The sequence below is a fragment of the Ostrea edulis genome, chromosome 4 (genome assembly GCF_947568905.1).
Source record: "Ostrea edulis chromosome 4, xbOstEdul1.1, whole genome shotgun sequence".
Taxonomy (NCBI): Eukaryota; Metazoa; Mollusca; class Bivalvia; order Ostreida; family Ostreidae; genus Ostrea; species Ostrea edulis.
Window position 1 is genome coordinate 16,057,608 of NC_079167.1, and position 26,407 is coordinate 16,084,014.

At 34.4% G+C, this 26,407-nt stretch overlaps 1 protein-coding gene and 1 long non-coding RNA gene across 2 annotated transcripts; both read left to right on the forward strand.

The window, feature by feature from the left end:
* The first annotated feature begins 5,293 nt into the window (after positions 1-5,293).
* Positions 5,294-18,697, forward strand: LOC125667923 (helicase with zinc finger domain 2-like). Its single transcript, XM_048901606.2, has 18 exons — positions 5,294-5,491; positions 6,183-6,385; positions 6,980-7,019; positions 7,561-7,640; positions 8,033-8,239; positions 9,103-9,139; positions 9,327-9,457; positions 9,550-9,669; positions 9,770-9,821; positions 10,032-13,815; positions 13,918-14,003; positions 14,099-14,236; positions 14,458-14,595; positions 14,727-15,328; positions 15,804-16,025; positions 16,148-16,304; positions 16,744-16,911; positions 17,712-18,697. Exons 2-18 carry the CDS (start codon positions 6,197-6,199, stop codon positions 17,873-17,875), a joined length of 6,315 nt encoding a protein of 2,104 aa, XP_048757563.2. The 5' UTR covers positions 5,294-5,491; positions 6,183-6,196; the 3' UTR covers positions 17,876-18,697.
* Positions 18,698-20,440: 1,743 nt separating this feature from the next.
* LOC130054011 (uncharacterized) lies at positions 20,441-22,394 on the forward strand. The gene is made up of 2 exons (XR_008802259.1): positions 20,441-20,701; positions 21,544-22,394. It is a non-coding gene; the product is annotated as an uncharacterized LOC130054011 (long non-coding RNA).
* The last annotated feature ends 4,013 nt before the right edge of the window (positions 22,395-26,407 follow it).

Sequence of the window (26,407 nt, forward strand, 5' to 3'; positions counted from 1 at the left end):
GGACGAACAATTTTAGATTTAATCAGTTTGCACCTATCAAATTGCCTAATATTCATATGCATATGAATTTAAGCAATTCTTTTTTTTAATTATTATTATTATTATTATTTAGATCCCGCCGACCCTAAATTCTGGGGAATCGGAAAAAAAAATAAAATGCAAAATTTCTACTTTTTTTTTTAATTCCGCGGATTCTACCCAACATATCAAATCGAAAATAAAAATAAAATGCATTTTCAATTTTACGAATAGAAAATCGTGAAACGCAAACCTATTGATTTGTATTTGGTAATCAATATCTTTATTTCGTATTTTTTAAAAACCATGTAAACAGATATGGTCACGCATGATGTCAGTAACGATACCTATATTGTTCTCGTCGACGAAACAGATGCCAGATGGCATTTCATCACGAAAAAAAAAGGAATTGATAGAAATAAATATTTCTCATACAATTGGTGGTATTCTTGCTGCTAACATAACACAAAATACAGTGACGTCGCGCACGGTACTGGTGTTACTTTCATACGTGCATAAGAAAATGCTTCCGCTATGTTTACACAGATGTATATTTTGCGGATTATTAAAAGTCGTATACATCAATGGCAAGGAAAATATATAAATAATGATAATAGCTTATATAAAATATAATTTACACGCATTATATTATCAATAACGGAGTTATATACACGCAGATGTCGTCATTTTTGCTATTTGGGTGTTTAAAGATGAGAGGAAGGTACAGTTGTTAGCGACTTTACTAGATTGGATGTTCTATCGTTAAAGTGATAATGTCCTACGGACCCGGTTTGAGTGTGGTGAGGGCCTGTACCGAGACACAGATTATTCTAACTAGTGACTTTATACCACAGCAGTACATGTCATAACAGTGTGAGGAATTGTTAGATGCTTTTGATATTATGATGAACGCCTGTAAAAAATATGACCAGATAAAACTCAGAAACTGAAAGGTATGCATATTTCTCGTAAATCAGTATACCTTGTGTAGTGGTGGAAAGAATTTGAGTATCAAATAAAAGTGAAAAACAAGAAACATTTCTTTCAAAATGATGGTAGATAATTTGAAATTGCATTTTTTTTTCAAAATTCATATTATTGTACTAGTCACTCTAAAGAATTTTTTATTTAATATTTTAAAAGTACATGTTTTGTTTATTTGTACTCATGAAATAATGTTAATGATTTATTGAAAAGAAAACAACGATAGATATTAAAATTGTTTTTTTTTTCCTCCCGACCGACCCTAAATTTTATTTTTAAAATCCGTAAAACAATAAATTAAAAACCTGTGGCCTTATTTATTTATTTATGTTGTTTTTTTTTTTTTGGTTCTCTTGGTGTCAATATTTTTGTATATGATTGGGGAATGAATAAAATATCAAACCAATTTATGAGAGCAGAACATGGGCTAGGACGGTCTAAAATCTATATTTAAGTTACCAGTGGTTTATTTAAAGAAAAGCCCAAAAAAACACGTGAACAACTCAATCCATGTTATACCCATATAAATTGCTGTGATATTATATTCATTATTTACAATTTCCTTTGAAAAAAAATGTAATTTGTATTTTATTAGATGATTTTTAACCTGTCATCGAGGGAATCGTCGTACGTTATTTAGAATGACGTAACAAGACAGCAAATCAATGTTACACAAAAATTAAGATAATAAGAAAAAATATACGTTATAAAGAAATTAATGTCATGGTTGAAATAAATGCTTAGAAAAATTCTCATTTATAGATTCAAACTTGAAGCAGCAACAACAAATTACACATAATCAATGGCTTTGAGTACAAAATTAATGTCCGCACAGAAAACAACTTAATTTTTCCTGAAACACAATTAAAATTGCCCTTGTCTGAATATTCATTGAAACTAGCATCCTCACAAGTTTGACTTGTGAGGATGTGAAAGTAGGTGTATTTAAAATATCAAACACCAAAGTAGACTTTATTCATATGCAAAACTTTATGCGAAGCAGAGGCATCTTAGCAAACCAAGTGTCCCATCAGGGAGATGAGAGTAAGCTAATTGAACACGTATGGAGCACCAAATTAACATAAACTCAATCAGTTAAGGACATTATCAATCATTTTGAAAAAATAATCTTTAGTCCAATTATTGCAATAAATCAATCGATGCGTGCATCAGATCAATTATTGCTTTCATCAATTGAATTGATACGCGCATTAATTAAATCGATGCGTGCAAAAAATGATTTTATAGCCGCATTACATCAATCATTTCTCTTGCCAATTAAGGTGGATCGATCCTCATGTGATTTATCAATATTAATGGTTAAAAGTGGGAAAACTGTATTAATTTCCACTCAATATAGTTTAATTTAATCAATAACCAAAGAAAATGTATATGTTGCCACCCTTTTAAAGATGTCAGACATACAAAAACAGAAGTATATATCAGCATAGAATAATCACACATTTTCGTTACACAGAATAATGAAAATTAATAAAAACTTGTTGAAATGACAGATTTTGAATGTCAACAGTGTAAGAAAACTGCTAATTCATAGATGTATGAAAAATACTTGTGGATAATAGGGAAATCATTGTATCATAGACATGCAGTAGAGGAAATTCCAGCATAAGAGTTATTGCCGTTGACAACATTTTTAAAATTATAAATAATTGATTATCTATGGAAAATAAAAACTTTTTAGTATCAAAAGTTTACCAAATTTTTTTTATTTTATTCAGTGAATAAAATTCCTCTAAAAGATATATTTCTATCATGCACAAAATTTATTTATATAAAGATTTTGCAAAAACCTATGACATCACATGAGGATCTATTGCTCGCAAAAAATTAACTTAGAGCTTGGTTTCGACTCAAAAATGTGTGCCACGAACGTTAAAGAAATTCAACTCAGCAGAACAACAATATACTCTGTATAAAGAAATTCAACTCAGCAGAACAACAATATACTCTGTATAAAGAAATTCAACTAAGCAGAACAACAATATACTCTGTATAAAGAAATTCAACTCAGCAGAACAACAATATACTCTGTATAAAGAAATTCAACTCAGCAGAACAACAATATACTCTGTATAAAGAAATTCAACTCAGCAGAACAACAATATACTCTGTATAAAGAAATTCAACTCAGCAGAACAACAATATACTCTGTATAAAGAAATTCAACTCAGCAGAACAACAATATACTCTGTATAAAACTCAAGATCGTTTACATGTCATAAGAGGTCTTACGCAATTTAGAAAATTGAAAAACTTTCCAGACCTTCTTTGTTTTCATTCAGTCCGTCTCTTCCATGTCTTTCTTCGACATAACATGTAATTATTGTGACGTTATTTTTTTGTTTTGATGACGTTGCGTCATCTGTATGGTGCGCAAAACTTCCGCCAGAGGTCGTTTTATACACAAACTAACCGTACGTAGGTGACGTAATGAGGCCTCGACGGGGAGTTTGTATGGTGTGCTATTCGTGGGAAAATGGAAGCTGTACTTTATGATATTATCATTTTACCTACTGTTGATGTTCAGCCAGATTTTGAAAGCACTTTAGAATTTGGCACTCCTGGAGCTTCAAACACCCCTTTTTCAAAGAGAAAGTCCGCATGGAGCGATGTAGAACAGGGTGTTCTGTTAGAGGAAGTGTCGAAACAGGAGTATATCCTCTTCAAATTTTAAAAAAGTTGAGAGAATCGGGCCGTGGGAAAGAAAAAGAGGAGGCATGGAAGAGTGTAATTCCGGGGACTGATAATTTCTCTATATCAACTGAAGATATTTTGCATTATTAATTATAACAATTTTGTTAAAGAGATTAATGCGCGCGTCGATTCTTTTAAAGAGAGCGCAACAATCCGCCATTAAAAAATCATTAATTTAATTGTGGATAAGTGGAATTGAAGATATCTCTAATTAGATAATTGTCCTCTCCAACAAAAAATAACACCGCGCTTTTTCGGAATCTATGTCATAATCAAATAATTAGAGCAATAATCCAATTATGGCGCGCATTAATTTAATTGAAGCGCGAAATTTTTCCCATGAGAAGATTTTTTAGAATATGTTGATAGAAGAGAGCAATAATTCAATTATCACACCCAATGATTGAGTTGATATGCGCATTAATTGAATTAAAATTATTGCTCTCTTTTATCAACATATTCTAATTTGGAAAAAAAATCTTCTCATGGGAGTTATTCCGGGCAAATGCCAAATAGATATCTTGTTTAAATTCTAAGATTTTCATTTTAGAATATATAGACTCATCATACATTTTTTTTAAAAAATGAAAAATTTTCCACAGATCACAATCTTCTATGAAATATGTCACAATATTAAACTACCGGTACATGTAAGTTTGGTATTCAAATATCAAAATATTGATCATTATAGGGCAGTATCTCATTATACTCCAAGCAAAATATGTTGGTTGGTGCAAGGTGCAAACTAGTGCATTTAAAGCTTTAATACTGAACAATTCGATCAGATTTTCTCAGAATGTGTGATTTTAAAATATTACATTTCAATTACTGGAATTGATGTAATGATATAAAACCTTCCATTTTCGAGATGAAGTGCAAACACGTAGTGATAGTATTACACGCACGCGCTCACGAGCTCATTATCAAATTGAGTGAAATGAAACGACAGGCACCTGGCGTGTGGATAGCGTGGGTAGTTTCTACTTTTTATAAGCTTTTGAGATGACCACATGTGAGATCAGTGGCCATCTCAAAAGCTTGTACAAAGTACAATAGAAACTGACTACGCAAAACGACTTATGACGGTGATCGGCAGGGCCGGGAATCGTGATATATTTTGGATCTACATTTGTTTTTCCATATATTGTTATATACATAAGATATACACACGCTATATCCACACTTCAGGTGTTTGTGATTAAACTAGATACATGGGTACATTGTAGTAGACTGTATGTGGGAAAATTTTAAATAACATCACCATTATTTTGAACAACGGAAAAGACTTGCGAGGTTACGTAGCCCATTGCGTGTGGTTTAGAAAAGGGGCGTAATCAGCTATAAGGAATATATACATGTATCATAATTGCAGGTTTAGTCAATCGTCCATCATTCCATCTAAATGCATGCACATTTTTTTCTGAAACTTTCTTTACACAAACGGTACACCATATATATTATTACGTCGATACCTACTGTATTTTCATCGCCTCTATTTTTAGAGCATTTGTTAAGAAAACAAACCGAAAGTAGAACTCGTTACGTCTGTTGCTATTTATAAATTCTGATTTTCCACGAATTGTTTACATTTTACTGCGACCGTGCACCACAATAAAGAAACGCTGATTTCGAGAAATTAGTTTGGAATTTTCCCATTGATATTAAAAGGTTGATCCAAACATGTAGTGTTTCAAACACAAGTCAACAAGACAGAGTGAATACACGAGAAAATTATACCAGTTTGGATCGATGTACATGTAATATATGTAGAGAGGTAAGATTAACTTAATATTTATAGAATGACTTTAACCAGTTTGTTTGAATGAAATCGTGGAGGTTAAATCAAATCATATATCAAATCAAAGGATTTTCGAGGTTTTGAAATGTACTAGATCTATTAGATGATATGATTTATACCAAATTAGGGCCCACACAGGCATAACACTGAACATATATATTCACATTCATGTTAAAACTTTCAATTCATTAAAACAAAATGTTCATATAATAAATAAAATAAACCAACTTATGTACATTGACATACAGAATGAGTTTGTTAAAACAATGTGTATAGTGTTCAGTATGTAAGTGTTTTTACAGGTATTTGTATAATCAAACTTGTTTACATCCTGGGGTCCATGATGGGGCACATTAAAGGTGTTGCTACATTACATAGGAATATCACTTATTAAAGGTAGTGATTTAATACCCCACTGAATACCTTCACACTACTTACTCTTTTCATTGGACCATGTAACCCCCAATAACCCCAGCTTTTATGTTTTCCTGTAAACAAAATTAATTTTGGCTCATAGACTATGATTTTGTTAAACTTTTTTATGTAGTTCTCATTAGAAAAAAATAATATATACTGTTCGTAGAATTCCATTTGTACAGCTTGAAATAACACGTAGGTTTACCCGATATCGATCCAATGGGGTGAAAATCTTCCTTTTTGATAACAGGGCAATCGACCAGGATGGAAACGGACTCGGACTGGCCGAAGTTTCTCCAGAAAGCACACGTCTGCTTTCTGAATAGTGACATCGCCAACGCCAAAATATCTGCATCACAGCTATACGATTCCATTGGTTTGTTTTACCAAGAGGAGATGGACGACACAGTGGTTTGTGATGCTTATAACCACTGCATGGCTGTGTCCCTCATGGTACGAAAACGATTCAGCATTTCTAGGGCGGATCCATATTTTGATCGTTTTTAGATTTGTTGGTGGGGTATGAACTGATAACATATTAGGCGATCAGAGCAAGAATATTATAGGAGTGACCAGTTACATTTGCTTAGTATTCATTAACATCAAATTGTCTTGAGCTATTTAGCGCTTGATCCCAAAATTACTACGCCCCACATGAAACTTTATTTTAATGTTTGTAAATGTAATCGTTTACAAATCGACAACTACCCAATTAACTACGCTGTTTGTATGTTAAACTCTCAAAATAGAGTTTCCTGTGTGCTGTAATTCAGGTCAGATTATCATTAGAGGCTCCCTTCGTAATATATAATAAATCAATTCATTTCGTGTCATTTCTATTCAATTCCTACTAGGAATTTCGACAGTGTCGTAAACTTGTGCAAAGTGATGCAGAATCTGAGCATGTGTAACATTTATTACGGTAGTTATCACATCAGGCATTAAAATTTGGTTTTAACTTTTCCTCACATAACTCACTAAAAGTACTACTATACTTTTTTCCTGCTTGAAATAAAATATTGACACGGTTCTTTTTGTATCTTTCAGATCAATGACTACAGTTTGACAGTAAAGTGTTTTTACAGACGTATGTATATTTGAGGATATTTTTTTGTTTAATATTTACTTACCGGTATATCATTCTGGTATCAGTAATATACCTTCATTGTTTCATTACTAAATTTGATATACAAGTGACTTTTCAACTTGCACAGAACCTATAGTTGAAATACAAAATACGAATATCAGGAAACAACACTTTTGTTTGTACAGTATGATAGAGGTAAAAAATAAAAATGCATAGAATTTGCATAATCGGCGTCGTTGATTTTATACCCCCATGATACAAGAAAACATTTGTTCCTTTGATATAACAAAGCACAGGCTCTCGGCGTTTTAAATATACATAATAGCAATATTTTCCTGTAAACAAACTATCTATTTAAAACGTCGAGAGCCTGTGTAACAAAAGCGGATTTTTCAGACTGTTACATGTAAACATGAATGATATACTCAGTATCTATTAAAAACGGTGATTATCTATACTATATCATAATTTTGTGTTGAGGTATCAAGTATGTTTAACAGTGAATTTGTGGAGGAAAAATGTGTATGTATTATTTTTACAGAAAGATTTCACTCACAAGAATATATGAACCCTGGAGCGATGTGGAAGGACGTTTTAACAAACCAAGAAATAAACTTGGCTGTAAGTTACAAACAGTATTTCAAGTTTATGTACAATGTATTTATTGATCCATTTATAGGGTTCTTTTCACATATAAAAAAATCTATGAAAGTAAGAGTTTGAAAACGCTATAATTCCTTTACGATTCTTCATTGTCATATGTACGCACCACGACAAAACTGACATTCTTAAACTGAGCAAAGTGGAGATCATTCGAGTATAAGACGGTGACCATCTCTTCTCTCTTTTTTAAAATCTTAGTTAAAGCATTTTTTGTGAAAGAGCATAACTGGTCCACAACTTTGAATCTGTTAAACAACTTCCTGTTTTAAAAATCTTTTTGCTATCGTTTTAATCCTTGCAAATATTTCTCATCATTTTTCAAAACCAATGAATGTACCTTTGTAATGCAGGGGAAATTGAAGATGATCCGTGATGCAAGGTCAATCATTGATGAGTATGAAATTGTGTGCAACTTGCAATTGATATATAGGACAGAAATACAGATTTCCTACAGGATGTTGCAAGGTATCTACGGAGCAGAAAAACCAAACACAGAGCTCATTCTGCGTGAAGTTCTGCAATACGATATCAGCAATGGGTGGAAACTACTGAATGAAGTAAGTTCCGTCATTTCATTCAAAATGCTTTCACTGTAAGGAAAATGAGCCGATGAATGCTGTATCATATATACAGAAAGTTGCACAAGAAGTAGCTGCAATAATGTAGCCCCATCCGATTTTATTTATTCTGACGTGTTCGGGATAGGGCTTCAATTATATATGATCTCCGTAATGGTGCAAAATAATTTTATGAATAACCGATAATAAGCTCCGATTATTAGTCCCAAATGTTGTTTACACCAATAGGAGTACCAACTTTGTGTTTGAGCACGTCTAATAAGGTGTTTTTCATTAAATATCATGTACAGCAAGCAAATTCTTCGTCTGCTCCGCCATGCTTGTTATCGCGAGATCTCGTAGGTGGATCTACTGAAAAACCTAAACATTGACAATCAGCGCGAAAATGTAGTTACCCGAGTCATTCCGACAAAGAAAGGAAAATCATATGGTTACAGAAAGAATTTACACTGTTGTTCGTTTTTTAACTTGATATTAAATTTAAACATTTTCAATACCGACGAAATAGCTCTCTCCTCCGTACTCGTCCATTGTTGTAAATACTACCTGATATACTTGACAATAGAAAGTTGAAACTTCAATACATCAACATGGCGCACAAATATGAATCGAGAAATTGGAATGTATCGAAATTGTAGAATAGCGCCTCACAAATCGTAAGTTGCAGGTTGTAAATTTATATATTAACTAAGAAACATAGAATATAATCTCCCGCATTTGCACAAATATGAAGATTTTAAGGAGTTGTAGCCCCCCCCCCCACCCCCCACCCCCATAAAAAAGAGGGCTACAAGAAGGACAATCAAAAGCGTCTGTTATAATGTATACCATTTTACTTTTAGAAAAAGCCTGAAGTGGTGTGTGACCTATGCAAACACCGTAAGTTGAAAAAATGAATGTCTTTTATTTTTCAACATGCTGTGTGTATCTAAGCAAAAACGTAGAAATACTAGTTTTGAAATCATCATGTAAAAGAAAGACATCAGTGTAAACAAGACATTATTCAAAGATAGAAACTCAAGCATTTGTATATTAAATCTATATATCACACCTGAAATAATTTCAGTTACGAAAATTCATTCATCAGACCCTAATTTAGCGTTGGTGATGGAGCTCTGGGCGCATGCTCTTGAGCAAAGTGGAATGCTGGATGTAGCCATCAACAAGGTCGAAAATGCCATAGCTATGGCGGGAGCGGTAGGTCATATAGTGATATAGTATGAGCATACATCGATTTATAATATAGAGAATATTTACCCTTTAAATTTACACTTGTATTTGTATAAAAGGCTCACGACATGTCCTCCTTTGAGGGTTTACTAAATAGACTGAAAACGAATGCTGTCAAAATGCATCAAGATCCACCGAAGGCAAAGCAGGGTACTGCAACTGTAAAAGGAGCAGAGAAGGTAACATAGAATTGCTCATATATTTGTTGGAAAACTTTACAGTCAGACACCTCAGTATGTCAAGTAAACTATATGCATTAATATACTGATTCCCATGCAGGATGCGAAAAAACAAGAACAAAAAAGGAAAGAAAGAACACGTGGAAAAAAAGGTTTGTATGAAGCCAATACGATTTAGTGGGGGTGGGGGATGGGGTTATATTCGAAATATTGCTGGTCTCAGTTTTTAAACGTGTAGTGTATCGTGCTTTCGCCAGATTATCAATAATGACAATACATATTCAATGTCCTTCCCTTAATTTAAAGTTTGTAAATTATACTACATCTTGTTTTCATATCAATTTTTCATATGAACATTACAGTCAAGAAACTGAGAAAAGAACAAAATAGCCTGGAAGAATCTGACATAATAGGAAGTGAAGGTGCTGAATTAAATTGTCCAAGAGTTGACGGATTGCACGAAACTACTGAGACTGAAATGGTGCCCACTTTGAGAGATGACTCTCCAAAAACCTGGAAAGACGTAACAGAATTTGACTTGCCTGTTAGCAGGCCAGGACGGAAAAGAAGACGTAATCGTACTGGTGACTCTGGTTTGTCCTCTATTGGAAACGGAACAGGAACTGCAGACCTGGGAAGCGAGGTGAATTCAGGGGGGTCCGGCATTTTTTCTAACATGCACGTAGTAGAATCAGATGACAGTGAGGACGAATATCGACCACTGCCTTCAGGTCCATCGAATGATCTTCAGTTCACGGATCAAACATCCTATTCTAGCCCGCGTTATATCAACGAAGTAAACGAAGAGGATGATCTCCAGGAAGATACGTTTTTCAGTGAGAGTTGCGACCGTATGTTACAAACCAAGGAATTGAACACCATGCTTGATATTGACGAGCAGATATTGCAAAATGGGTTGGAGTTGTCGGATCGGTTTATCGAAAGCTTTAAGAGAAGCAAAATGAAATATGCAGAGTATCCAGATTTGTACTCAAAGGAAGAATCATTGCAGCTTTGCTCTAGGAATCGAAAAAAGTACAAACACTGTAGAATCACCATTGAAACGTCCCATGGAGCAGTATGTACAGTGCTGGATGAAAAAGACAAAGTCAAAACCATAGAAATATCTGGCAGGTCAAAATGTGGGAAGGTTTATAACGAAGACGAAGTTGTAGTAGAAGTTCTCAACGAACGCCCAGAAGTAGATGTTATTCCCCGTCTAAAGAAAACTATCAATGATAGACCGCAAAGTGACGAAAAACTGTATGGCAAAGTGGTTGGAATAACAAAGAGAACGCGTTTTCCCACGATCAAAAACCCGGTATTTCTTTGTACATTTGATTCTTTCGAAACACACTTGATGAAGCCACTATGCAAGAGTGTCCCGAAAATTAGTATTCTACACAACAATTGTCAGAATAAGTTCCAAGTGGAGACATATAAGTATGATGAGAATACAAATGATTTAAAATTTGAAGGATTGAAGGCAATTGATCCAGCTAATCGCAAAGGATATTTGTGTCTTGTTTGTCTTATTTGTTGGAATGAGCTTTATCCTGTTGGAGCAGTTCTCTCCATACACAGCTACAGTGACAACACAAATTCCAGCTTGAAGGTTTTGTGTCTTCAAAACCAAATACCGACTCATTACAATGAAGATACTGTGCAGTTAACAAATGATATAGTTCAGAATCCCCTTTTAGAGAGCGCAGAGGAGCTCAGAGAACACGTTGCTGATGACCTCATGGTCTTTACAATCGACCCCCCAGGATCCAAAGATTTAGACGACGCACTGAGTGTAAAAAAGATAGGAGAGGATCGCTATGAAGTTGGAGTGCACATTGCTGACGTAGCAAGTATAGTGGTAAAAGGTGATGCCATCGATAAAGAAGCTAAGGAAAGATCAAGAACCTTTTATCCTGGAGAAGGTTGTCGACCTCATCACATGTTGCCAGAGCCTCTTAGCACACATATTTGCAGCCTTTTGCCAAACGAAAATAGGAGTGCAATTTCTGTATTTTTTGTTGCTACTTCCTCTGGAGATGTGCTGAACATGTCAAATCCAACAATCAAAAGAACAATTGTGAAGTCGTGCCGTCAGTTAACGTACCAAGAGGCCCAATCAATTATATCTTATCAGCATGAAAACACAGAATCAGAATTAGAGCAACAAATTCGTGTTTTAAATGCGATTGCAAAGGAACGACGGAAGAAACGTCTTGGAAATAAACGTTTTGCCTTCCCATTTGAACCCGAATGCATGGGACATAACGACAGCTATTACTCTGCAGAAGATGCTCATAATCTTGTGGAGGAATACATGATTTTGGCAAACCATGTTATTGCTAACTTTCTGTTAGCTAGATACCCACATTGTGTGCCACTCCGGGTCCAGGAAGAACCTTCAGCAGAGACAGTGAGAGAATGGATGGAGTCATACCCTGTCATTGGAAATTTCGTTCTTGGAATTCAACATTTGCCTTTACCAGACAAAACGGCGATTGAAGTGCGTAAAGTGCCATCATTGAGATGGAATAAAATCTTTCCCATTCAGCTTCATGTGTGGAAAAAACTTACCTCGGATTTAAGGGAATCAAATTTTGAAGAGGTACAACGTGTTGTTGGAACAGATGCAATTCATCCACAGCAGGCATTAGCATTGGAAGCATGGATTTCTTTTCAGGAGACCGCAGAATACAGATGTTCTGGAAATTTGGGAAGAAGAAGAGGTTGTCTTCACTTTTGCCTTGGAATTCGCCGATACACTCACTGTACTTCTCCTATTCGCAGATACTCGGATATCATAGCCCAGAGATTGATTCATGCAGCACTTGATGGAAGAAATTCTCCGTACACAAAGGAGGAGGTGGAAAGAATATGTGAAAACATTAACAATGTCACAAAACAAGAGAAAGCGTTTGAAAAACAGTGTTTTGCTCTTCATTTTGGAAAGAAACTTTCGAGAAAACCAGTTTTGTGCAATGCCATGGTCCAAAATGTCTCGGAGAAAGAAGTATCGTTGCATTTCCCAGGAATGAGGAAACTTCCAAAAGACTGTAAAGATATTCCTTATCACATGTTAAAAGTCAGTGCTAAACCAGTCGTGAAGCCTGGTGAAGACTCAAAATCATTTGCTTCACTATTGTGGCAACAACGACTATACTCATTTACAGGATACGCCCCCAAAATACGGCTTATGAACAAAGGACTCCCGGTACGGATTGATCCACACCAACGAGTGACCTATCAACAGTTGCCGAAATGGCAGAAGATCCTTAAAGCGATATTGGACAGTAGGCATTCCCAGCTTAAAGGAGCATTCTTTGGAACGGATCACCCTGATGTGAACATGAGTCAATCCGTACCTGCATGCTTCAACACAGAAGCTGACGTTAGCTCAGAGGTTAGAGACGGCAACGTCATACAACAATGTTGCGAATTCAGCATGAGTTTAAGTCATGGTCAGATTCTAGCTGTGCAGTTGATGGCAGAACCAAAAAAGGGAGTCATGGTACCCTCAGTCCAAATGGTGGATGTTACAAACAATGTGAAATTATGTCTTCAGCACATTATGGATCCAGTGAAGTGTTTTGCAAGTTATTATACCAAAACAGTTCCATACCAAATCAAATCTCCAGTCGAGTACACGAGAATATGGCTGAACATCTTTCGTATGGAGTCAGCTGTGAAAATGGCCCAAAGCATTCCTGTTGTCATCAATGATTTACCGATTCAATTTTCTGGAGGGCCAGACAGCAGTGATTGTATCTTTGTATTACGAAATTCCTTCTGTCTGAAAAGAGACATAGAATTTGGATGCTTGTCACAGAGAATGATAATCTTTGGGGAGGAAAATAACGAAGAAGAGAAAGAGTCGCAATATCTTTTAAGTTCAGATTGTGTATGTATTAGATGCGACCTTGTGAAAGGAATACCTTCTCGTGTTACCAATGACACCTCACCCAATGACAGACACATATGGATAGGTCACGGAGAAATCAGCATCTTGCAAAAAGGGAAAAAGAACGGCAAAGTGAAAATACACATTCGTTTGCACAAGGACAGTCCACGACCAACTCCAGAAATGTGTTCCAATCCACCACCTCGATGTAGCATTGAACTCCTTCAAAAAGCTGATGCAGACAAGTAAGATGAATGATAATATATGAAAATATTATGATGAATATCATGTACTTCGATGCTATTTGTTATTTATTTTCTATATTTTTATATTTTATTTCGTTCTAGGCGCGTTGAAGCAACGTTAAGTTGTCTTGGTAAAGCAACAGATTTGGCAAAAGCAATTGCATTGGGAAATAAAATCTCGAGACTCGGTAAGTAGTAATATTATTCTAAAATCTTTGTTTGATAATGTGAGAATAGATATTAGATAGAAATGTAAAATGGCGTCATGTGTTTTTTTTTAAAGACAAGGCTCATTTCGACTTGTCCCAGAAAATAGAAGCTGATGTGACAATTTGTAGATTAGCACCAAACAACATTCAACAGTTGAAAGCGATAAAACGTGCTTTGGGTAATCGATTCAGCCTTATTCAAGGACCACCGGGTATGTAGTAGACAAATAATTTGAATAAATTTTCCTTTAACATGTGCTAGCAATAATCAAAACTATGAAATATTCATGCATGATTTATTAAGATCCTTCAACCTTAAACGATATTTTTGTTGGAAACGTTGAATTGACATCATAAGTAAAATAATTTGCATATTACTGGAAATCAACTGAAAGTGAGAGGAATTCAGTGAGAGTATAATATCTATTTTTAGGTACGGGGAAAACATACACAGGAATAAAGCTCATCTATCTGTTTGTGAAAATTAACGAAATTCTGCGAAAGAAAGGAGGTGATCACAAGCAAGTTGTATTCTGTGGACCATCCAACAAATCTGTGGACTTGGTTGCTCGTACGTATTCACTCCATTCTTGTTTCCATGGTTTCTAATCCCTTCCCTTTTTTGTAAATGTATCAAACCAAAATTAAATTTTAGGTTGGTGCATATACATGTATCATAAGCATATATACTTAATTTTTCAGGCTGGATGCTAAACAAATTCGATGATCATACGCCCAATATTGTGCGCATGTATGGCAGTTCGTTGGAAAACTCTGTTTTTCATATCCCCGGAAGAGATTACACCAGTAGAACCTCGTGCAAAGATAACAGACCAGATCCCGCATTGGCAAATATCTCGCTACATCATCGTATTCGTGAAGAGGGCAAACCATATGCCGAAGAATTAAGGAACTATGATAACATGTTCAAGAATAACCCAAGCTTCTCTGATCACAGCGAAATAGGAAATTATAAGAAAGTTTGCAGCAAGGCTTGCCAGGAAGAATTAAAACACTATGATGTCATATTTTGTACCACTGCTGTTGCTACAAATGCAAGGTTTTTGAAGGCTACAAAAGGAAAAATTTATCAATTGATTATTGACGAGGCTGGAATGTGCACTGAACCGGAAACCCTTGCACCAATCATCGCCACCAGAGCAGAACAGGTTGTTCTTATTGGTGACCACAAGCAGCTTCAGCCTGTGGTGCTTTGCAAAGAGGCAGCATCACTTGGATTGGAAAAATCATTATTTGAACGATATGCCAGTCGAGCTGTGTTCCTCAACTGCCAATATAGAATGGTAAGATTACATGCACATAGTAGAGGTACTAAGTCAGAAAAACAATTATGAAATTTTTAATGCTTCAGCATCATAAGATTGTTCATGCTGCGATGATTATTGGTATGAGTTAAGTGTAAACATATGCCAACTTTTAAGGGCAAGATTAATCCTACTAAAGACATTTCAATGAGTAAACTTTATTTGCATATCTCGTTCAATGTACATGTATAGTGTTAAAACGTAGTAAAGACAAAATGTCTTTGACTTTAATGGGATATCACTTTGTAATGTTTTATAAACTAATTTCTTTCATATTTTTTTTATCATAAAAGCCATATCAGATCGACTGCTCACTTTGGTAAAGTGTTGGCGTTCAACTATTCATACTTATAAGTAAGGTGAAGATAACGAACAGTGATCAATCTCAGAACTTATAAGTAAAAGCTTTTTGGTGACAGCATGTTAGTTATATAGAAGTATGTGTATTTTTCAGAATCCCAGAATATGCGAGTTCCCGTCAGAACAGTTTTACCAGAATAAGTTGGAAACGATGCCTTCTATAGCCTGGAAGGTGAAGGAACCCTTATCACTTTGGAATTTTCCGATGGTACCACTCTTGTTTTGTCATGTTGAAGGGGAAGAGGAGTCCTTAAGTGTCACCACAGAGGAAGGAAATCAGCAATCAAAAAGCAATATGGCCGAAGTAGAGCAAGTGGTACGAATAAATAATTTGTAATTATTGTAAGACCTCTATCGTTTCTCTGTTGAAATTCTCAACATGAATGAGATAGTGAAACTTTTTTTTAAATGTTTGCTTTCACTTTGATCCACTTGTAGGTTCGAATCTTCAGTGAGCTGGTTATTCGTGAAAAAGTTGGTCACAAACAAATTAACATCATATCTCAGTACAACGCCCAGTGCTACGCTATAAAAAAGGCACTAGAAAAGCATAAATTCATCAATTTCAACGTCAACACTGTTGTGGCTAGTCAAGGTAATCTTATTTTATTAATGGCCCGTGTGACGCAGACGTGAAAATGTTTACTTGGCCCTGGATTTTGTGGTCCGGGAGTTTTGTTGATATATTCTGGTTATGCCTGTCATATCACGATATATTTTGTCTGTAATATACCTTTGTTTCATTGTTGAACACACTATGATAGGAATGTGATATTTGAAGTTGACATTGAGCTCTCGAGCTCGAGCTCTCTCTCTCTCTCTCTCTCTCTCTCTCTCGTTTTGTCACAAAACATAAGGAACAAATGGCTAGATCATTTGTACTATCGGGGATATGAATGCATTTAAAGCAAATTCATTAACCTGTAATTCAAAGAACCTAAATATTTATTTCCTAATTACAGCAATACATGTTACTGAAGTGTTTTGTTTATAGTGAATTCTTCTGTGCAGTTTATATTTTGTTTATTCGACAGGTGGTGAGTGGGATTACGTGATATTCAGCACCGTCAGATCACTCCCAGAGTACAGAATAGAACCCAACCCAACCCTAGGCTGGTGTAAACAAAATCTTGGGTTTATCACTGACCAACATCAGATCAACGTGGCCCTTACACGGGCAAGGAAAGGACTCATTATCATAGGTAATATATGAATTTCACTTGCACATTTACTATCATAATCCTATATGTTTCTGAATATATTGTATGTCAAAAGATTCCTTTTTATTCGCGAGTAATTAATATTAGCGTTATTTCGCGACAAGTATTTGTTGTGAGGGATGGGTTTAATTGCTTCATCTTGTAATTATTTACTTTCAATTGTAATGTTTAATTCTTTCAATTAATTTTGATCACAATTTTACCATGTTCACCAGTGAACTTGATTACTTCAAATACTTTTCTAGAAATTAGATATTCTTCACTTACATGTGCATGATCATAATAACAAAGTATACTTGCAAACTGTTAGTTCCCGAGGGTCTCTACAGCCCAGTAGCTAAGTACTTCGTTACTAGCTTGAAAATACGGATGTATATTTAATTGCTGTTATAAAATTTAGAAATTCATTTCAAAATTAAGGATTATCTCCCTCATGTATAGCTCTTATCCTTAGACGAATTTGACTCCACTTTTTTTGGCACGCTGTTTTTGGCTATAATAGCTCTAAAACTTCATTATTTTGATTTCAAACATTTCGGTTGAGCATCACTGAAGAGACATTATTTGTCGAAATGCGCATCTGGTGCATCAAAATTGGTACCGTATAAGTTTTACATTAGAAAGTGTTAATAATCGCGTTAGTAGTAGAACAAAATTCTGATAGATATCAGGTTGTTGGTTTGGGAGGGGGATCGGGGGGAGAAGTATTCCGTTCCGTTGGTAGCTGACATTATATTGTATTTCTACAATGATAAACATTTGGTCTACTTTTTTAAACACAGGAAACAAACAGCTGATGAAATGCGACAAAGTTTGGAGCAACTTACTAACACACTACGGTCGAAAAGGCTGCGTCGTGGACGTGGAATCTGTTAAATCCAGGCGCCAAAAGAAACCGAGAAAAATCCGAGAGGCTACAGAAGAAGAATTCAACGCTTTAACTTAATCAGAGAATGAAATTTAAGTAGGCATGGTCCTACAGTACTTCAGTTTGTTGTACATCAGGGTTTTTCTCGCATTGGCAGTATATAAGTGTGTAAATGGCAATATTTTTATTGTGTTTATTTCTGAAGGTATTGTTGAAAATTTTTTGTTAAGTATATAATCATATTTTGTTTTGAAATTTGTTTTATTCAATGCTTAAAGGAATTCATCATGAATAGTATTCATAAAGTATTTAAAATATTGATTATTTTAGGAATATTTTGTATAATCAATTTCCTCTCTCACTTTATTGAATATAATGAATTTTCATCGTCAACTATATCATATGAATTTATGTATACATCAATATATCCTTCATCACATTATTAAGTATTGTGGCACCCGTGACATATCTTCTTTAGTAATGTATAGATTTGTCATTTAAAGATCTCTAATAATAAAAGAGCATTATGATGATAATTTATTACAGTTTAAACTTTGTTTTCATATAATCTTATATTTGTTCCTACGTATCTATTGATCTATTGATCTGCACTGTGATAAAAATAGAATTGCGATTTTCGTAACATATTTTATACTGTTGACTCAGGTGTCAATTTCTGGTTACTGTGTTAATTTATTACTGGTATCTTATGTGTGTGTGTGTGTGTTTTATATTGTTATTTTGATACACGTGTATGACCATTTTAAATTATTACTTTGTTTTCTTGTCCGAGTTTTGTAATTTTTTAAACTTTTGTTCTTTAAACATTTTTGTCTTTTTATGAATATTTTTCATTGTTATCAACCATTTCTTTTAAATAAATTAACAAAAATTAACAAAGTTTGGTCCATTCTTTTTAGCTCACCTGAGCTGAAGACACAAGGTCGCAAACCTAAGCCAAGACGCAAACTAAATTCTCTGTTCAGCTTTTCAAAAAATAAGGTTCAAATATGATCGATGTGGTCAAGCTTACTGTAATAAGAAGTTCTTGTGTCTTTTTATTTCAATAGCGCTCGCAAGAATACTGTCTTACGAGAATGCATGATGAATGTTCCGCTTGGCAGAATTCTTGTTTATTAGTTTCTATGATCTTTGTATGCTTTTGGAATTGATGAAAACCATTGTAAAACTTTAATTTCGGATTTCTTCACATATGAAAAAAGGTGCAATGTTTACGAGGATAACTAAAGTAAAAGAAAATATTGTCCGGAATAAAATTCATTTCCCATCATGTAAACTTGCATATTGACCATTTTTAAAGCAAAAAAAAAAAAAAAAAAAAAAAATAACCCACGAGAACACACAGCTTGTCACATTTATGATCTTGAGTTTTGTTGCAAGAAAGGAATATGTTCACTACATATTGATGTATCTGCGAGTTTTGAGAAAGTGAAGATATCGGACAGTGATCAATTTCATATTTTCTATAAAGAACCCTCGACATACCAAAGGTAGGATCAGGTGCCTAGGAGGAGTAAGCATATCCCGTTGACCGGTCAAACCCGCCGTGACCCTTATATCTTGATCAGATAAACGTTGTCAAAATCAGTATGTAATGAATTCTCTATAACCCTTGGCTGCTTTAGAGCGATTTTCGTAGCTTTGAGTCTCCCTCTAGCGGGTGGAGAAAACCACAGTGTTTGGATTACATCATGCTTATCCAGTGAAAATGCGTGTTTCAGCTACCGTTTAAAAGTTGTTTCGAAATGGCTGCGCTCGTTGTTAGAAATTGCTGCACTCAGAGAGTAACGCAATGTGGTATGCAAATCATTCAAAATATTAATAATAAATTTAGCCATCTCTTAATTGAATACTTGAAAAAGAAATCAATGAGAATATCATTTAGAAAATAAACATGTGATGAACCCATGAAATATATGTAGTCGTTGAGTCTATGTGTAAAAAAAAACAAACCCACGTGTGTAAGGTGAATTCCAAATTGAGGAAAATAGCTCTGATGCAACTGTCTAGGATAGATAGAAGATAAAACAACGAATTACAAGAGATGTTTGATATTAAACTTATGGTACGGTACTGTATTAAATAAAATGCACTTCTTTACGCAGATACGAGTCTAAACTGCGTACGTGACATCATAGGTTTGAATATGTATTTGATACACGGCCGAGTGACAGTTGTAGGTATTTACACATTCCTTTGTTTTTCACGTGATCTAACGTAACACGTTCTCTGATTGAACAGTGGACTTTCTCTGTGTCCAATCATAAGCTGAAAGTTAAGACTACGAACATCGCACTAAATCTGCCAAGGATTTGTAGAGAAGCGGATCGGATCGTAAACCCTTGGCTAGCGAAGATGGATGACAAGATACATGTATGAATATTTCCATGTCCCATTTTTATTAAGAAAATAGCTGTCTATGATGTCAAAAGGTCTGGACCCATATTTACTTAAGTTCGTAGACGTAAACGTACACGTAGGATTTACGTCTGACTTAAGATTAGAGTTACGTACTCGTAAAATGGTATTCACAAAACCGTTCGTAGCCGCAACCGTAACTTACGAATTCTTAAATGTACGATTGCACTTATGCGTGCGCAGTGGCTATCTTCACTTCGAAGCGTAAAAAGTGTGAATTTGCTCATCTACTTTGAATCCCCTGCGCTACCGCCTTATTATGACGAAAAAGAACACAGAACCTGGTGAGAAAGCAACGAATTTCAACGTACACGTATGCCTGCCTACGGCATGTCGATCAACTGTACCGTTATTCAGTGTTGTTTACAAATTCAAATGGAAGGTTCATCAAATTTAACGCATTTGACTTGTGCATGGATCTGCGATGCTGTACGTGTTCAAAAAGAAGTCGGCATGGACTGAGAAGTAATTTAAGTTGTTTGTGTAGAAATAACCTTTGTTTTACCACTGACTACTCGTCACTAGGCCCCTAAATATTGTTAAATTGACTTCAAACGGATTCAGTACATGACACACATTTGCTTGAATCACAGTCCCTTATCTATTTTGTTCTCTACCTATGTAGCTGCTATAATGCCTGGATCTTAATTTCTAAATAGTGAGCACATATACATATGTGTTAGTTATTTACAATTTTATATGTGCCCAGTAATTACACATTAAGACACAAGCTCATTTGTGTACATGGTAACTTCAAACTTTTGACAATACCATAATTGAAATTCAAAATTATTTATCCCATTTTTTTTTATTTCATGACTGGGATAAGATCAAAGCAGTAGCATAACTACCTGTACACAAGTACGCACATGCTTTCACGTCATTTTGCAAAAAGAAAAGAATATTGGAGGTAAATGAATCTAAAAAATAAATAATTGATATACAGACACTAATTCTAAAATGTGTGATTTGTACATGCCCCTCCATTGGTTATAAAATATAAAAATTATTATCGCTTTTTAACAATATATACTCTGGGTGAACAGGTAGATAGGGCGAATGGACCTGATACCAGATGAGAACAGTTACAGTCTCTTTTAGCATCATTTCAATTTTCGTATGTGCACATTCATGTGCAAAACATTTAGAAAATATTGTGAAACAAAATCACATTCAAATACAGTTGTACAATGTTGATTTATTTGATTTAGAATAACTGACTATATATTAATTGGAGATATTAAGTGTGTTATACATGTAGCATGCACTAGATATCCAAGTTAGCTGACTTCTTTTATTTTTCAAAGGGTCATAAAAGTGGTCAGGAAATAAATTGCCAACAGACAGCAGCATTCCTCGATTTAGATGCATTTCTCTTCATGTCCTCTCCTGAAAGTTTTTCCATGATGTCTCGGGGTTAGGATTGGGATGCAGGATGTACAGTATATATCTATATGATGTAAGAATATCCACTGTTTGTACACATAATCATTTCTGTACTTACAAAGTTTTAAAAAATCAAAATCAATTATTGTACATATAATGATTTTCTTAATGCATTGATCAGCTGTTGATGATTAAAACCTTAGGCAAAGACTTATAAGAACGTAATTTATGAGTTTTTATGATCAAAGTTTGTCTATTTTGCATGTTTTGTGTCTGTCTGTCTAGCATCTCTTCACCTTTTGGGCAAACAGAGATTTAACCAATTTAAGGACATACGCTATGTTTCTCTGAAATTATTTTTTCATCTCCTCAATATGAAGAATTCTTGCATGATTTCTAAAATAATTTTAAAGGGGCATTAGCTATAATTTTGTCACCAAATATTGAATTCAATAAAAATTGCTCTATATTATATATTTCAGTAATAACACAAGTATTCAATTATTTCAAACACCTTTTAATCTCAAAGCAGGCAAATGAATATGTAATTTTGGTGATTAGATAATTATTATCTTGCAAGCCAATAATTCTTTTCTTTACACTAAAAGAGGTTATTAAATGTAGTTTTATTAGGTTTCTCTTGGTTTTGTTGTTGTTTTGGGGTTTTTTTTCTTTTACAAAAGAAATATTTTTGTTAGTCAGTAATATATATTCCTTTGCCATTGAGAGATTTTGAGAGAGAAAAAATGGTTGTCATCACTTTCACAGCAAATATGCCCCTTTAAATTTATAATGTAGTACTACAATGCTTTATATGTAAGCCTGAGTAGCTCAGTGGTTAGATCACCCAACTAGTAATGCAAAGGTCCCAGGTTCGATACTCGCGTTAAAGATTTTTCTCACCTTCTTTGCTACAGTAAAATCCCATTTATATAGCTTACTGCAGTACATATCAGCTGATTTTACATTTTTACTTGCCACAACCAGGAACTATCAAAATTTGTTAACTCTAGACTAAATCAAACCTGAGAATTTTGTAGAAACAAAATAGAATGCAAGTAAATTGCACCTGAAAAGTCACGGAAATTTATTTTTTTTAATTTATTTAGAAACGTGTATGTCTTTAATTGAAACTTACCACTCTTGGTTAAAGAGTATTTATTTATGTTTTGCAAAGAAGCCAACTTCATTACAAGGGGAATGGGTAATGAAGAAATACTAAAGTTGACATTGGGGTCATTTTAAATCTTTTCAGGGCTTGAAGCTAACTTTATATGTCACCAGTCCAGTCGGACTGATGGGGTATAATTTCAACCAGTCCCCAGAAAACTTTACCAGTCCAACAGAGTTTTTCAGAAATAATTAAACATATTTCGTTAATGGTATTAAATGAAATTAAACTCAATATGCCTCAGACAATATTGTAACACGTAAATGTGGGATTATATTTACGAATCAGATTCGTCTGATATCTACAGATCGAAGCATGTCAAATGTGTGTATACAATTTCATAAGTATATTTTCCAAAATGATGCTTTAGAAAATTAACCAGTCCCATCGGACTGACTAAAACAAATGTCAGTCAGTCGGCCATACTTTTAACCAGTCACGGACTGACGGGTATATGTTAATTTCGAGTCATGTCTTTTTCTTAATATGGGCACTTGGGTTATAAATTATTGAAATTAGAAATTGTACATGATACTTGCTGATATCTTTCCAGATATGGTGATAAATATACAATAAAATCAGTATTATCACAATTTTACAGTTCATTTAACTAACAATGATGTTGCATGTATTTTTCAAGCCTTATGAAATTTGATTGCAGTCTAATGACAGTTGTTTAAATCAATGTAATACTATTATTTTTTAGGTCTATGGGTACAATGCTGTAATGGCCTGAAAAATCTTTTCTGAAACCAAGAAATGGTCATCTTCCATTGCCATGATTGTGTGAAAGGACGAGCATAAGAATGATTAAAAAATATATGGCAGGATTGAGAATCCAACCCATGACCCGTAGTCTGGTACTCTACCCACTGACCAATCCATGCTGATGGTCCATCTGCTACATTGGTGTCATCTTATATATTTATTTATTCATTTATATCATATGGACATTTGACAGTAAAATAAAAAAAGAAGAAGTTTGATATTCACCAAAATAGAATTTGTTACAATACATGTTTAAGAAATTAAGTATATGCATACAGTTATGTACACGTAATTATATTTGTTAATAAATAAATTTTTAGATGAATTTTCATATTGTTATTGATATTGACATGTACATGTATTACTTCCATTTCTAGAATGATTTTAACATCTTGATATTAAAAAGATGACAATATAAATAAATCTTAAATACTTGTCAACAAAGTTGTCTGGTGGGTTAAAATTTGTAAAGGGGAGCATTTGTACATATGTCGGATTAATGTGAGAAGCCTTCAGAATGAACTTTTATCAGTGGGATTTTTGTATGTTGTATGTTGAAGGCATCATCCTTGGAGTTTGGTAATATATACTGCAAAGACTTTTACATAGCTGATCACATATATAGGTCAATTACATACAAATCATGAATGGTAGAAAGATTCATAGATGCATTATCAATGAAGGTCTGACTCATATAGGATTATAGTTAATAGGAAATGACACTCTGAAAGATTGAAAGTCTACCGGTACACATGACTAAATTAGTAGGCATCACAGTTGCTCTCTCAAACAAATTTCACAAAATTGTATAAGAATGAAATGCATATCTTTTGTAAAATATTTATTTAGAGGCTCATTTCCCTGTTGTGTAAGTTACAATGTAACAAATAGTTATTTGAACTACCAGTATTTGCTTATGACCACAAAGTAAAGATCACCTATCTATCAAGTAGAAAGTTTTTCTATAGCTGTCGATCACCATGTCTTCTTTTCAAATCTAAAACATTGCATGTATACATTAATTCCACCATGTTTGGAAAATTCAAAAAATGTAGTTCCCTGAAAGATGCTAGATATATAATAAGATAAATGGCAAATATTCTTTCTTTTTTAAAAAAAAATATCCTGCATGAGTAAAATAAAAAGATTCGCAATATTTCTAAGGCAAGGTTAGATCTGCCCAGTCTGATTAAAATCAAACCTCTCACTTCGCTCGATATACGGACAGTCGCTGCCTGGGAGCACGCAGCGACTGTCCGTATATCGAGCGAAGTGAAAGTTTGATTTTAAATCAGACTGAGATCCGCCACAAGGTAAATTAGATCGGGCTCAAAATTTTTAGAATTGTCACACAATTGCAGATGATCTCAAAGAAAACGATAATCTGGATAAATACAATTAATTTGTGTATTATTAACCAGCTAATATGCATCTAAAGGGTTTGTAAGGTCTTTACGCAAGAAATTATCGATAAAAAATGACAAGTCGCCATTTGCTTTGTTTATTTTTAAGTTACGATCAGCTTACGTGTACTAGTATAGCACACGAAGAGTTACGCTTATTTCTGACGTAAATCTGCGTCTACGACTGTTAGTGAATACCGTCCCACACGTAAACGTACGCTACGTCTAGATGTACGCTACGTTTACGTCTACGAACTTTAGTAAATATGGGCCCTGGTCTTTAAGTTATCGTGAGGAATGATCGTGTAAAGTGTTGAAAAGTCGTAAGTTTTTATGCTATCCATTTTTGGAGGAAATTGTTATTCATATTCAAGCATGTTTTTCATCTTATAATAATACACAATATATATCATTTTCATTTTGCTCGACAAATGCGCACATCTTTTCCTGAGCAATAATCTGCATGATATTTGACAGTTTTCATGCTTATTTTAAAAAAGAGGCGGGAAATGTCTTATTCATGATGTCATAATGTTATTCAATTAGGAATATCATTCTGATTTTGTTGACATAGTATACCTGGCATATATTCTACTTTCTTAAAACGCCGATTAAGGTTAATTCCAGACACGTTTTATTGAGAGAAACTTTTTTGGCCTTTTTATGTATACAATCGTACCTTGCTCTTTACTACAACATCTTTGGAATTTTGAGAATCCATATTTGATATGCCAGGGCCGTAAATTAACCTTCAATTTGGAGGAGGCAGGAAATTAGGCGGGGGTCTGGGGGCCGCCCAGGCCCCCAGACGCTGAGCACATTTTGTGCACACTGAACACGTTTCGTGCAAAATCCTTGATTCTAGGGCCTTCTAAGATGTTACTTGACTAACTCATTCTAAAAGAAAGATTTGGAATGCTTTTTAAGGGAGGTATCATGTTCTTAGTTATTGGAAACAACATAAATTCTAATGAACTTTAAATTTTAATGAACTTTAAATTTTAATTTTTTGGCTCAAAAGTTGGAGGAGGCAGCTGCCTCCTCCACCTCCATGTAATTTACGCCCCTGTATGCTAAGTCTGCTGGTTTTTCAGACATATCTAAGTTTGAAAGGGGCGATGTATCGTGAAAATGGTAAGACTGTCATAGAATGTGGGGATTTCGGAAGAGAGAAATGTACATCGGTTTTCCAAACCCCTTACTTTCAAGGAATTACTACTTTAGCGAATAGTATGACGTAAAAAATATGGAAACTAATAAACAAAATGGGCAATTACTTTATTCAACTATGGAGTCCAATTGAAATACCTCGAAAAGCATGAGTGCACCTCAACTTTGATTGTAGGGAAGGGTCCTAGATTTTTGTGGTAATTTGATTAAAAATGTTATATACATATCCTCTATTGGATATATGTATAAACTTTCAAAATCAAATTTCGAATG

Excerpts from the sequence above, each read along its gene's own strand:
- LOC125667923 (XM_048901606.2), top strand. The coding sequence starts at position 6,197 with ATGGAAACGGACTCGGACTGGCCGAAGTTTCTCCAGAAAGCACACGTC. Across the intron at positions 6,386-6,979 it reads GCATGGCTGTGTCCCTCATG|ATCAATGACTACAGTTTGAC; the intron begins GTACGAAAACGA and ends TGTATCTTTCAG. Across the intron at positions 9,140-9,326 it reads GTGTGACCTATGCAAACACC|TTACGAAAATTCATTCATCA; the intron begins GTAAGTTGAAAA and ends AAATAATTTCAG.